The sequence below is a fragment of the Pygoscelis adeliae genome, unplaced genomic scaffold (genome assembly GCF_000699105.1).
Source record: "Pygoscelis adeliae isolate BGI_AS28 unplaced genomic scaffold, ASM69910v1 Scaffold463, whole genome shotgun sequence".
Taxonomy (NCBI): Eukaryota; Metazoa; Chordata; class Aves; order Sphenisciformes; family Spheniscidae; genus Pygoscelis; species Pygoscelis adeliae.
The window spans coordinates 1,260,252-1,272,509 of record NW_008824471.1 but is presented as its reverse complement, the minus strand read 5'-3'; the positions used below and the strand labels follow the sequence as shown (position 1 = coordinate 1,272,509).

At 40.6% G+C, this 12,258-nt stretch overlaps 1 protein-coding gene across 1 annotated transcript; it reads right to left on the bottom strand.

The window, feature by feature from the left end:
- Positions 1-1,708: 1,708 nt before the first annotated feature.
- Positions 1,709-10,772, bottom strand: DESI2 (desumoylating isopeptidase 2). The gene is made up of 5 exons (XM_009321260.1): positions 10,665-10,772; positions 10,083-10,155; positions 8,108-8,201; positions 7,241-7,382; positions 1,709-5,334 (listed from the first exon to the last, which is right to left on the bottom strand). The coding sequence occupies exons 2-5, from the start codon at positions 10,147-10,149 to the stop codon at positions 5,101-5,103; spliced, it is 537 nt and encodes a 178-aa protein (XP_009319535.1). The 5' UTR covers positions 10,150-10,155; positions 10,665-10,772; the 3' UTR covers positions 1,709-5,100.
- Between the last annotated feature and the right edge of the window lie 1,486 nt (positions 10,773-12,258).

The following is a 12,258-nucleotide window of genomic DNA, read 5'->3' as shown; positions in this document are numbered from 1 at the left end:
CAGAGTAACCGGTGGAGTACAGCTGCTTTCTCAAAGCAATGCCGTGGGCTTCCCTGGCAAATCGTTACATTGACAAGTTTGTTGACGTTTTATTATGATCGGATTTAGATCAAACCAAAGGGTATCAGAGAAAGTCAGCTACTGTCCAATAACCATTTTCATTGCCTTCTATGGAGCACTGTGAAAGAAAACATTTATTTTGGGGGAGCGATACGACTACGGTGCCTTTAGCCGTAAAAAAGCTTTTGCCTATTGAGAAGCTGTTCTGATGACAAATTTGCAACTTAAACCGTGCACGCCTGAGGAAACCGTTTTAGAAAATGAAATTTCATTTGAAACATTTCTGTTTTCTTCAAGAACAGTTCAGTTAAACTCAGCTACTCACCCATTAACAACGCAGTATGTATTTTTTGTGTATTGGTTGCCTTCCTAGAAGTGGATAGGCACTCTTGGCCATTGGATGCCACGCGTGAATTTATCCGGAATTCAGTTTTAAACTGATGAACTCTGTCAAAGTTGCCAAGTTTCCTTTCAACAGGTTACGAGTTCCTCAAACTCTCTTGCAGCTTTGCTAGCGATTAGGGTCCAGCAGCAGTCGGAAAAGGGAACACACCTGTATCTCGGCAGCTTCTACAGCAAGTCCTGCCCTAGCCAATCTTCATTAGCAGTGCACAGGGCGGTGCCAGGCTGGGCACACAAAGCATGGCAGAACACATCCCCTTCCCAGCTGTGAGGCGAGAGGGGCGGGGCAGTACTGGCTTTGACAGCCGCAGGACAGTGCTCCAATTTATCGGTGCCCGGAACGTGCAGAGAAGTATTGATCCTGTTAAAACACGTGCACCCATCTGCATTTTGCAGATGAGTCCAGAGCCAGCACCACTGGGTGCTGCCAGCTCGGTGCCTGAGCTTGGGGCGTCTGGGGAACTCGCTTTGCCGGCTGGCTCACCGTGCAGCTGCCCCATGGCACCCCACAGCCAGCGCGGCTGCGAGGAGCAGCCAGCTCTGCTGACCAGAGCAACCGCAGCTTCGAGCAGAGGTGCCACCGCCCCACAGAACTTGTGCAGGCGGTCAGGCTGCGACCCAACTGCTGACCCCCCCTGACCAGAATATAGCTTGGCCACTTCTTAATTAGGCAGCCGGGGGGCTTTCTCCAGTCCGGGCCAGCGCTGGGCCGTGCCACCAGCGGCGCTGCCGCTGCAGGAGCAGGCGTAGCACAGGTAGCAGCGGCTTCGGCTGGCGTTGCCCTTCGTACTCCACCGTAGTCTGGGTCCTTCTGCTCTGCTCGAAGGAATGGGCAAGGCGCGGACGTTACAGACCCCACGCGCCTCGTGGCTGCTTAGTCTGGTGCAAATCCAGACTAGAGAGCTGGGCTTTCGAGCAAATGTGTAGAATATGGCACCTCGTATCTGCAACATATACCAAGCATATCCTAAGCGGTTTATACCCCAATAGCTGTAGTTAGCACACCAAATCTGAAACCATTTTGAATTTAGTCTATTAAAAACTAGTGGCTCTCAATAATGCCTCAGACAAGCCAGACTGCAGCTCCTGCTGCCCGTGCCAGAATACAGCCTATAGCTTAACTATAGGAAACCCTCGGACAGTTTTACCAACCTTTGACAGCATCTTTCAAAACCAAAGATCAGCTTGGGTGGCACTGACAAAATAAGCTGTAGGTACCAGGGGAATAACACACACAGCCAACTGCCTTTTTTTTATAAAAGTATTTTTAATAAACTGATGGATTTAAGTTTAAGATGCTAGACAACTTGTTGCCATGTACAGGTAACAAAAGTCAAAATTCTCTGAATTTTATACAAATACTATGTAGTACAGTAAACTTGAAAACAAGTTTACAAAAAATGCATCAGTGAATATTCAGCTTGTAACCAACTTCCAACAGTGAAAATTATCATGTATCAACAGTGATCAGAATTGCATTGCAAATTTTAGAAGTAATGCAACTATGTTTTTACCAAGCGACTCTGAAGTTACTGGTGCACACTGACAGTACATTGGATTTTTTTGGCTTGCTGAACAGAAAATGGCATTTAAATAAAATGACTTTGAGTTAAAGAATATAATATGTATCAAAAGTACTATCTTACAGAAAATCAAACAAGAATGAGAAAGTAAACAGAGCAGAACCCTGAAGTAGTGATATTTTTCTACCCGTTTTGATGGAAAAGACTCCACAGGTGTCCAGCTTTCTCACAGCATTTTGGAGTGTTCTAGTCCTAGCACAGTGTGGTCATTAGTAGACTAAAGTAATCCCTGCTTGGCAGTAATGCTGGTGAAAGGTAACTTCTCTATTGCTAACAAATCGGAGTAACCACTGGCAGGGTGACTTCTTGGAGGCATCCAGCGGAGGCTGAGTTGACAGCACGCGATCGAAGTTACAATATCGCTTGCTTTGATACAATACCCAACAGCCTTCAGGGTTCAGGTGTCAGTTCCTCACAGGATTTACAAATGCATGGTTTTGAAACAAAAAAAAGACAAAAAAAACCCCAAACCAAAGGAGCGTAAGACAGTATTTTCACCTGTACAGCTACCAATAAAATGAATGTTTTTGTTACAAACTTTCCAGTCTGCTTTATAAAAAATAGTCTTAGTTTTACTTCTAAATAAAAACTGTGCTGTGATCTGTCATGTTCTTGCATTGTACATGCTGTAGTTGTGTGTGTTAATGAAGGTGTGGAGATTTGTGACCTAGAGCTCTGGATATATCAGAAGCCTAAAAAGCTGATTTTGGTACATAAAAGTTAGGTAGCAATGAAAATTCATTCTATTTATTTTTCCTAAAACCTAGGAAAAGCTACAGTACATTGCTAGATCAGTGGCCTCAACCCTGAGCTGAATGAAGGACCTGCCTTGGCCAAGAGACTTAGTCACATTACTACCACAGCTGCACAGCAGAGACAAAATAACCTGTCTGTTGTCTTAGCTGTCAGTAGTGTGAGATTCAGTTCTGTAACGCTTGAGAGTTGACTGGAGACCACCATATTCATTTTCACTACAGGAAAAAAAGAAAGGAGAACTCAAATTCAGATGTTCAAGTGAAAAAGCACTCAACGGGGACAGTCAGTACGTCCAGCTTCTGGAGACCAGAGAACGCGGTTAGTGGTAGACCTGTCAGTCTTAAGCGCTTCCCACTCGGTAGAAGAGATCATGAAAACACATACCAAACTACAGTTAAAGAGACTTCTGCTATTATCCCACTTCCCGGCAAGAGTCTCACTTGGTTTCTTTTCCCCCAGAACGGAGTGTCTCTCTCTCTCTCTCTCTGTGCCTACACTGCATCACAGAAGATGAGCGAAAACTTAAAGACTGTCTGACAAAGGATTCAACCCAACCGCTAGCAGAAAAACTTCCACTCCTTCCAAACGTGAGTCGGAGTTGGCAATCATAAAAAGTCTTACTACGATACAGCCTACTGCACCTTCCTGTAGGCTTCAATGGCACCGACTACCCATGGCTAGGAGCATTCGTAACGTGAAGCATTCTTGCCTCCCGAGAGGATTTTTTTTTCCTTGTAAACAGCAGAAACTGTAGAGTCAGTATTTCACTTAATGGAAAAACTAAACCCAGCAACAGACTGAAAATAAAGCTTGTAAGAATCATTTATACTTCCAGTAATGCACACTTCTTTGTGAGCTGATCAGTTTACGGATGGTATGGTTTTTTGTTAGTTTAAGGCAGCAAGTCTTTCAAAATACACAAGCTCACCTCCCTCATGTTTGTGCTACTGTATCTTATGTGCACAAGAGAACCTCACTAATTCACACTAATGACTGGAAGAACCATGAATTCTCTTGGTAAGTGAACAAGAATAAGGCATTCCATTATATATTCTGATCACTAATTATAATTTAGCTCTAATTATAATCTACCAGCAAACATACTTCTGTGTTTTAGAAAATAATCTCTCTTACCTTCAGATATAATCACGTGTGCAGATTAGTGGGTTCTGCTGTGTAAACACGCAGGTGCATAAGCAATTTTCAGGTTTTTCTTCATTACATCTGACAAGAAAGTTAATGCCACAGACAGAGACTGTGGGAAAATAAATTAGGATTTCTCTGTAATTTGTGCGGATATGCACAACTGGGCAGTAATTTATAGCTCAAAAAAAAGGACATGAATGTTTACAAACTCAAATGAAGCAAAATCAGCAGCTGAAAGCAAGGCCATTCCCCACCCATAAATGGCTTGTATTACACTACTCCAAACTATATGAAACAAAAAAAGAATACAAGTACTAACTTTTATATACAAGTTGGAAATCAAGTAAAGCAAATGTGAAAAATTTGTTGATGCTTCTAACAGATGATCTGCACATGTCTAAATCCTGGTTGAAGTAGACTGTAAATACAGACAGAAGATAGGATGCAAACTACATGGCATTTTTTAAAAAAAAACCCAAAACCCAAAAGGGATCAATGTGCATTGTAATGAGATAGAAATTCCCCTTCTTATGTGCAAAAATCCACAGTTTCATTAATGTAGAGGTCATACTTCTACTAACAGATCTCGGACAAAACCAGTCTCCCTACATCCTGGAACCTACCTGTTTACATCAGCCACTTTAAGTGCACAGTACCCTGTTCACATATATAGTATTCAGCAGTTTCTGGCATTTCTCAGAAATTTAATGTTCACCTGCCTTAAATCTTGAAAACAAAGGGGAGAGTTCATCCAGGGCATCATACCACTACTTTTGAGTTATAACAACAGTTAAATCAAACTCAAATTCTCTCTTCTTCCATGGTGGCAGGAGTCCTTACAGGACTTGTAAACAGCAGTACACAATACTGTAAACAAATAATTTAAGTTCTGCTTTATACAAGATGTTAAGTTAACCCAGGTCTACCAGACAGGTGAAAATGAAAAGGGTGGCTTCACACAAAATCCTTCCCTTTTCTCCCAGCAATTCTTTTCTCTACATAAATAATCCTGAGCTGAAACAGGGGTTGATGAGAGCCTTTTTTGCATATAAAACCAATGTTCTAGAGTCAGCTCTCATGTTCTGTCAGGAAGTCAATTGCTGGAGAGATTAAAATGAAGTATTTCAAACCGTTTGTTACTCTGAAGGAGGACTTATAATTTGGTGTGGCGTCCAGTTCTAGACCCAGATGCTGAGCTTGCCAGGGAAGCTGATGCTGCTGCATCCTCAGCTTCCTCCAGCTCATCGTGTAGCTCCTGGCTAACGCTAGACTGGAGGGCTGCAGGAGTTAGCCACTCCTTCGGCAGACAGCTCTGGAGAAACGGTATACAAGAGCTGAAGTAGGCAAGGCGATTCACCCATCGTGGAATCTCTTTTCCACACAGAATCTAGGGGGGAAGGGAAAAGAAAGGATTAATTTCAGCATTAACAAAATTCAGCAGTATTTCTGGATTCAGCAGTAACAAAACTACAGTATTGTAAATAAAAAGCAAAGGCTGCAGCAGCCTTACGATTTACGTATCACAAACGCCAGTCAGGAAGCATTCAAGTTAGCTGCACTGACAACTTTCTCCATCAGTAAAAGCAGCATCCCAGGTCACACAGGGGGACTTGTTTTCCACTGTGAGAGTTTGACGCGTGGTTCTACACTTTTTTTTTTTAGAAGTCCTGAAAAGCCTAACCACCTCGCTCTTTTTGAGTAACTTCTATAAAAGGCACAGAAATGAGTTAAGGTATGCTTTCTATTCACCGCTAATTCCTCAGAAACAGAAATTGCAGGAGAAATCTCACTATTACAAAAAAACACCCTGAACTCAAGCGGTCAAAAAGACAGTGTCAATACTACAGTTACATGGAGTTACGCATACAGCTGAGGCTGTGACGGCCTCTTGATGACTTTGCACAAGATGTCACTATCTTACAGCACACAGGCCAAGCACACACACTTAGGTTCACTGGAACAAGAGAAGCTACACAATGCAAAGCTGGTTTCAACTCCTCAAAAATATATAAAGCCGCATTAAATACTTGTTTTTACTGTCCATCAGTCATTAAATGGTTTCATTGCCACTATTGAGGGAGTGAGCTATTTTACTTAACTACCTCCATACTCACTTCTGGTATTACTTACTCCAGTGCAAATCTGGAGAAAATCATAGCGAATGGGAACATTACTCCGCTGTAACTAAGCAGCATTTAACTTGTAATTATATCCCTGTTTTTATAGTCAATCTGAACACTAAATAGGACAAGACATAAAATAGAAACAACATGATCATGCGGTTGAAGAGTATGGCAAAAACCTGGCCATATAGGCCAGACTTCATGCCAACTGCAGCTTTGCCAGTGTCTCACCCTACTCACTTGTACCAGCGTTGCACATGAATCATCATTTCAATAAAATTTTCCAGTACCACTGGAAGATCAAACGGTCTATGCAAAACACAGGCTATACAATAAGTGTGCCGTTAACTATTTTGAAAAAAAGAACAATTAAATTTTATGGAAGTTCACCATGGAAAAAATAGCCATCCCTTTTTTGGAGTGCTTCAATGAAACATTAGAATAAATTCTGACAAGCACAGATTGCTAACTACCAATAAAAATCACAACTGCCATTCCCCTCTTTGTCCTGGGTTACTTGTTCCTGACCCTTTGCCTTGTGTTGATACACAGGCGAGTGATCAGGCATTCAATCATATTGGCAAACTGATCATGCTAAAATAAAGCTGAGGGGAAAGAGCAAAGCCCATTCAACTCCACAGTCAGATACTTTGCACGACCACTCAGGTGTCCACATGACCAGGACGCAGGTGCTGGCAGAGCAATAAACTTGACAAAAGCCTCTCAAGCAGAAGATTAACATTGTCTGTGAAACTTCAATGCCTTTATTATTCTTTAACAGTAGGTCATAACTTGAAAAATTATTTTCAGCATGATGGCTCTGTGGGGAAATACTGATAAAAACACGTGGTTCTATCTTCAGTAGTGGTCTCTGAAGCACCTGAAATGATTTTGAAATCCTGTTAATGCTTTATTTACTAGGTCTCTCAGTTAGGAACGCGCTCCTGCTCAAACACAAACTGTGCATGACAACACTATTCAGCATTTTTGGCAGGAAAACCTTGTGCTTTGGACATAGGCACAAATAAAACCTGAAAAACGGTGACATTTGCCCAAGGTCACAGAGATAGGAAGTTGGAAATAAGGCCAAACATTTCAAAGGACAGGAAGGAGAGGACGCTCTGTAGCCTCCTGGGAAGCACCTTTCTATAGACCTTCATGTTTGTTTACCTCAGATAAAGCTGAAGAAAAGTGATTGCAGTTTTTGTGCATTAGGTGATAAGCATTTCCTTTGAATTCTTTTCCAAGCTCTTCTACTATTTTTTCTATGTCATCTTCCATAAAGTCAGTACTGCCTAGGACCACAGCCTCTCTGGAAGAGAAACAGAGTAGAAGGTGATCAGGCTTCCATGATATAGGTGGATTACTGTTCATACATTGCTCAAAAATCACCCCACTGGGGGTGGTGAGATCTTTCTGCTCTCCTAGAATAACGTAAGATTCTCTCTATTCCATTTTACAGCACCACTTTCATCTTTATCACGAGAGATTATTTCCTTGCCGATTGTCCACCTGTAGCTCACTTCAGTTCTTTGCAACTTAACTCTGACAAACACTGGATGCAATTTTCCCCTCATCTCCAAAGGATATTGTTTCTAAGAGACAGCTGAGAACAGATAAGAGCTTGTAATGCAGGGAAGGGTCAAAGCAATAACACTGAGACAGTGGAGAAGAGACATGGGGAAACCTTGAAGAGTAACATTTTTGAGCTTTTTCTTCAAATAAAAATTTCACTACCTTGAAAAAGTGACCCCTTTGTATATACTGTATGAATAGCAAACGCTAGCCACAAGTCCACATAATTTACATATTTAAGGGATGTAATGGTATGCTAAAAATAATGTTCTTTGCTGTAGACACCTGACTGTCTCATCACCTCTGTCCATCTTTCATTTCTAAGTAAAGAAAACACACTAATTTCTCAGAAAGTCAGAAATCCTGTAGCATCATTCAACACATGTATCCTCAAAAATAAACGCAACAAGTTGTCTTTTTAATACGCCTTCTCAAAAGCAAGAAAATAGGTATCTTTCTTACTTAAATTTAAATGTTTCTCCTAGCTCAGAAGCATTTCCTGGTGAAATTTCAAATATTCCAGAAAAAGGGTATGGATGACCACCATAGGCAAATTCTGAAAGAGAAAGCTCAGATTTAACAAAACCGGCATACGACGACAGTAAAGAACAGCAGACCTCACTGACTGGAAGATCACTTCACAAGGATCTAAAGCTGGAAACCAAACATCTTATTTACATGGATAACAAATGCCAGGAGCTGGAAATGTATAGTTAGCTACTAGTCAACCTAAGTAAAAACTGTCAGGAAATTTCCTACATCAGTGTACAGGTTTAACTTGAATAGCTTTACAGTAAGTATATATTGTTTTCATTGTGTAAGTGAGGATTTACAAGTTAAATTGTAAATCCTACCAATGTTCTTTATACATGCTTGTCTTTAAAAGTCCACTTACATATTTATAGATTAGGGATTTAAAGTACTGCGTCCTCAAAGGTCTGATGGTGCGTCTATTCAGTGCGCACTACAGCTGTAAGTGTGGCAGTGAGTACTGGCCTAATAGGTTTTTTAATTTCTTGATTTGCAAGAGTTCAACCGTCCCGAGTTCTTTACTATAACAAGAAAGTAAACCAGTGCATGCATCTGAAGTCTGCACGTAGCATCTGCTGGCATAAGCACTTAGAGTACATGAAAATATCATGGTGTGCTTTAGCTTCCTTCTGTGTCTGTAAGATAACACAGCATGCCACACCCAGAGTGCAATAAAAAGCTTTAAGCATGACTTCACGCTTCCTTTCCTCAAAACTCCTAACGCATCACCCAAGTCCAGCATTCAGTTTTGTGGATAATCTTTTTTACAACAGGTTAATAAATAAAGTTTGATGTACTTCGCAAAATGCAAGTCATTGTTCTAGCAGGCGTATGACTTGCTATATGAGAATGCTGTTACAATCTGAACAGGAAGGGAGGCACATGTATTTGGCACAGCTCAAGAACTGGGTTTCAGTCACAGCACTATTAAGAGTCAGGTCTTTCTGATTTGGATTAAAAGAAATCCAAAAAAGTTTTAACAGTAAGCAGTGTGTTTTGTCAATTCGTTGCTTTGATAACACTTGCAAACCCAGTTACAATGTGACCATTATAGTAGCTGAAACATCTATAGTTTAAGATAACTTTGCGCAATGTGGTCTTTGGATCGCATGCCACACCTTTTGCTGCTTCCCCTCGCCTCCAAACACATTCCAAAAAAAGAACCGAAGTAGATTTTTCTTCTTTAAATGGACTACTTTTAGCAACACCATCACCTCAGAGCGTCATTACACTGCTAGGCAGGAACACCTCAGACCTGAGCCTGTGCTACAGCATGCTCAGAAACACCTTCTGGCAGTAATGGGGATTCAAAGTGGCCTGAACAGATCAGGAAGCTGCATCCCCAAAGTACGACCTATTTAGCAAAATTGGAATGTACTGCTGTATTTGTCACAAGTGTATCTTTTGTCAACGGTATGCACGAGATGCCTTTTAAAGAAACTGTCTCTTTAAAACAAACCAACCTACCAATAAGGAATAGACAGTTCTTCCTAGGCACCATGCACTTCTAGGTGCCTATCTGCAACAGACTATTGTTTCTGTAGCTAAATATTAACTCCTTGCACTAAGTGCTGGCAGAATACTGAGGAAACGCGATTCAACCATGCTAACATGAAGCATACATTTGTTTTAACAACAGGTATTTCAAAACCTAAAATAAAGATTTCTATGCCTAGCTGAATAAATTGCACACTTTTTCATAGTTGCATAGCTTTATACAAGAATGCAAGATGACTACCGGATTATTCGTACCCAAGGTTTTTTCCAGAGGCAGAAGAGATGAGAACTTTAAGAGAAAACTGATGAACAGGTTTCAGGAACCAGACTTCCCTCACTACCTGAAAAATGTTTTTTACGTAACAGCATTACCAAAACAAAGAGTAAGTTATGTTTTTCTTGTACGTACCTCGGCCGTACACCTCTATACCTGAATGGAACACTCCAATTCCAAGCGAAGAAGTATATTCATTCATCCAATACTAAAAGGAAAGAAGAAACCAAAAAAGACTCTAGTTAGTTTCCAATACAGATTTGTCTTCTGATAGCAGACTGACATGTATTTGTCGCCCACATCAAAAGCATAAAACCCTACCACAAAGCGAAACTGCACAACCCGTTTAATGGGAACAAAACATGCCGGTAAAATTCCCCAACTGTACACAGTGAATTAATTCCATTAGGTTCTACTTCAGTGTTTTACTGCTGTCAAGGTCTGTCAACCAAGGAGACCGTACCTGGGAGAAATCCAGATCAACTTTTGATTTGTCAACAAGTTACAGGTTGTAAAGTTTTCCACTAGGTGGAATACATTCTAGAATCAACTGCAGTAATTTTGCAGGAGCACTTTTTTTTTTTTTTAAAATAACATCCGAATGTAGGACTGTAATATACACACACCAACTGTCATTTATAGCAATGGCCACACTTTTGCTTATGACCAGATGAGCATGAGACACACTCAGAGACATGTAAGACGGACTGAAATTACCTTAGTATATTTTGTCTTTGAATACTCAATTAATGGTCACCATACAGGAGACTAAGCTCTCTCCAGACTCCTGATATATGTGTCTCCATACATCAGGTGTAAGTCTCTTGCATAGGTCTAACACCTGTTTCCAATATATCACTCCTACTGTAGCCAGCAGATAATAGCTGCATTTCAAAAGGAAACCAGGAAGTGATAATTTTAAAATAAAATTCAAAAAAAAAAAAAAGGAAAGAAAAAACCCTTCCCTTCGTGCTTTCTCTTTTCTTTTTCAAAAGCAGCAGCGAGTGCCTATCAGGAGCTAACTATTACCCTCAAGACCTTAAAGATGGACAGAGTTCTGGAAAGGGAAAACCTCAAAATTACCATCTTTCCTTGGCTACATCACGACCCTCAAACTATCAGTCTCCAAGCAGCAAAAATTTTCAAGTGACACATAATTTAAAAAGGAACCTCAAACAAAGGCTAAAAAAAAAAAAAAAAGCGCCTCAGCTGTGTCCTTAAAACTGAAGTTGGCTAGCAAGAGAAACCTCTCGAAAATACAAGGAAAACATTATTTTCTCAATTACTCCAGTAGTGGGATTTTTCCTCCCAGGTCATCTGGTCCCAAAGGGCACCCCTGCGAGCTTCTACAAAGCAGACTTCAAAAAGCCAGCTGGCAGGCAGGATACAGACTGAGGTAGTAGCCCCAGCAAATTAGTATTTGTTTAGCAAATAGGAGGAAAAAGAAGCTATGTTCTTTACACAACCTGTTGACATAAGAAGTGCTTTCTGATGTGAAGTCACTATTAAAACAGCACAACTGATGATAAAAATGTAAAAGGTTACAGGTGTCACACTTTGTTAAGATGTGCTAGCTGGAGTTAGTACATAATTCACAGGGCCATTACAAACATTATGGCATATAACATGCATTTCTGAAAGCCATTTTCTCCCAGTAAAAATGATATACTAAACTTTGGGCTGAGAAGCTAGTTATGAAAATCAAAACAAGTTAAATGGCAAAAAGAGCAAGTCAGGCCAAAAGTTATAAATTTTCAGGCACTAGATATGTAGGTACTTGGCTTTTACAGTCATCCTTATTCTAAGTATCATCAAACCTAAAATAAATGGTCCCTCAAATTCAGTGACTAGCCGTTGCCAAACATCAGCACATCACTTTTCCAGCCAAAAATTCACAATTGTGCTAGCAGACGCAGGACACAAATGACTATCTGGATAACAAGATGCTGAGGATTTGACGTTCTCTTCTTTAGACAAGCCAGTTGTTGGAAATTTTGTCAACATGAATAAACAGAAGACAGATTTGGCTCCTTATATTTATTTAAAGCTAAGGATCACCGAGATCTGTGGAAAAATTCTGCCCAAGACTAAACTTTACACTTTGCTTTCATTTCTGGCTTTGTTAATGCATTGCGATGTTAGCTAGCGGGGTATGGATGATTATACTAAATCATCACCTTGGTCTCTTTAAAGGTCTATTTAAAGTTCTTTCCTTCCTCCCCACAGAATAGAGCAGAGCTAGTCCGTATGTGTCTAACCAGACTTTTCAGATTGAGATACATCCAGAAATATACCGGGTTAGATTTAGTCT

What these genes read in the sequence shown, in the direction of transcription:
- DESI2 (XM_009321260.1), bottom strand. Translation starts at nt 10,149, where the DNA reads ATGAATGAATATACTTCTTCGCTTGGAATTGGAGTGTTCCATTCAGGT. An exon ending in TATAGAGGTGTACGGCCGAG is followed by an intron (nt 8,202 to 10,082) that starts GTACGTACAAGA and finishes TTTCTCTTTCAG; the next exon opens with AATTTGCCTATGGTGGTCAT. An exon ending in GGAGAAACATTTAAATTTAA is followed by an intron (nt 7,383 to 8,107) that starts GTAAGAAAGATA and finishes TTTCTCTTCCAG; the next exon opens with AGAGGCTGTGGTCCTAGGCA.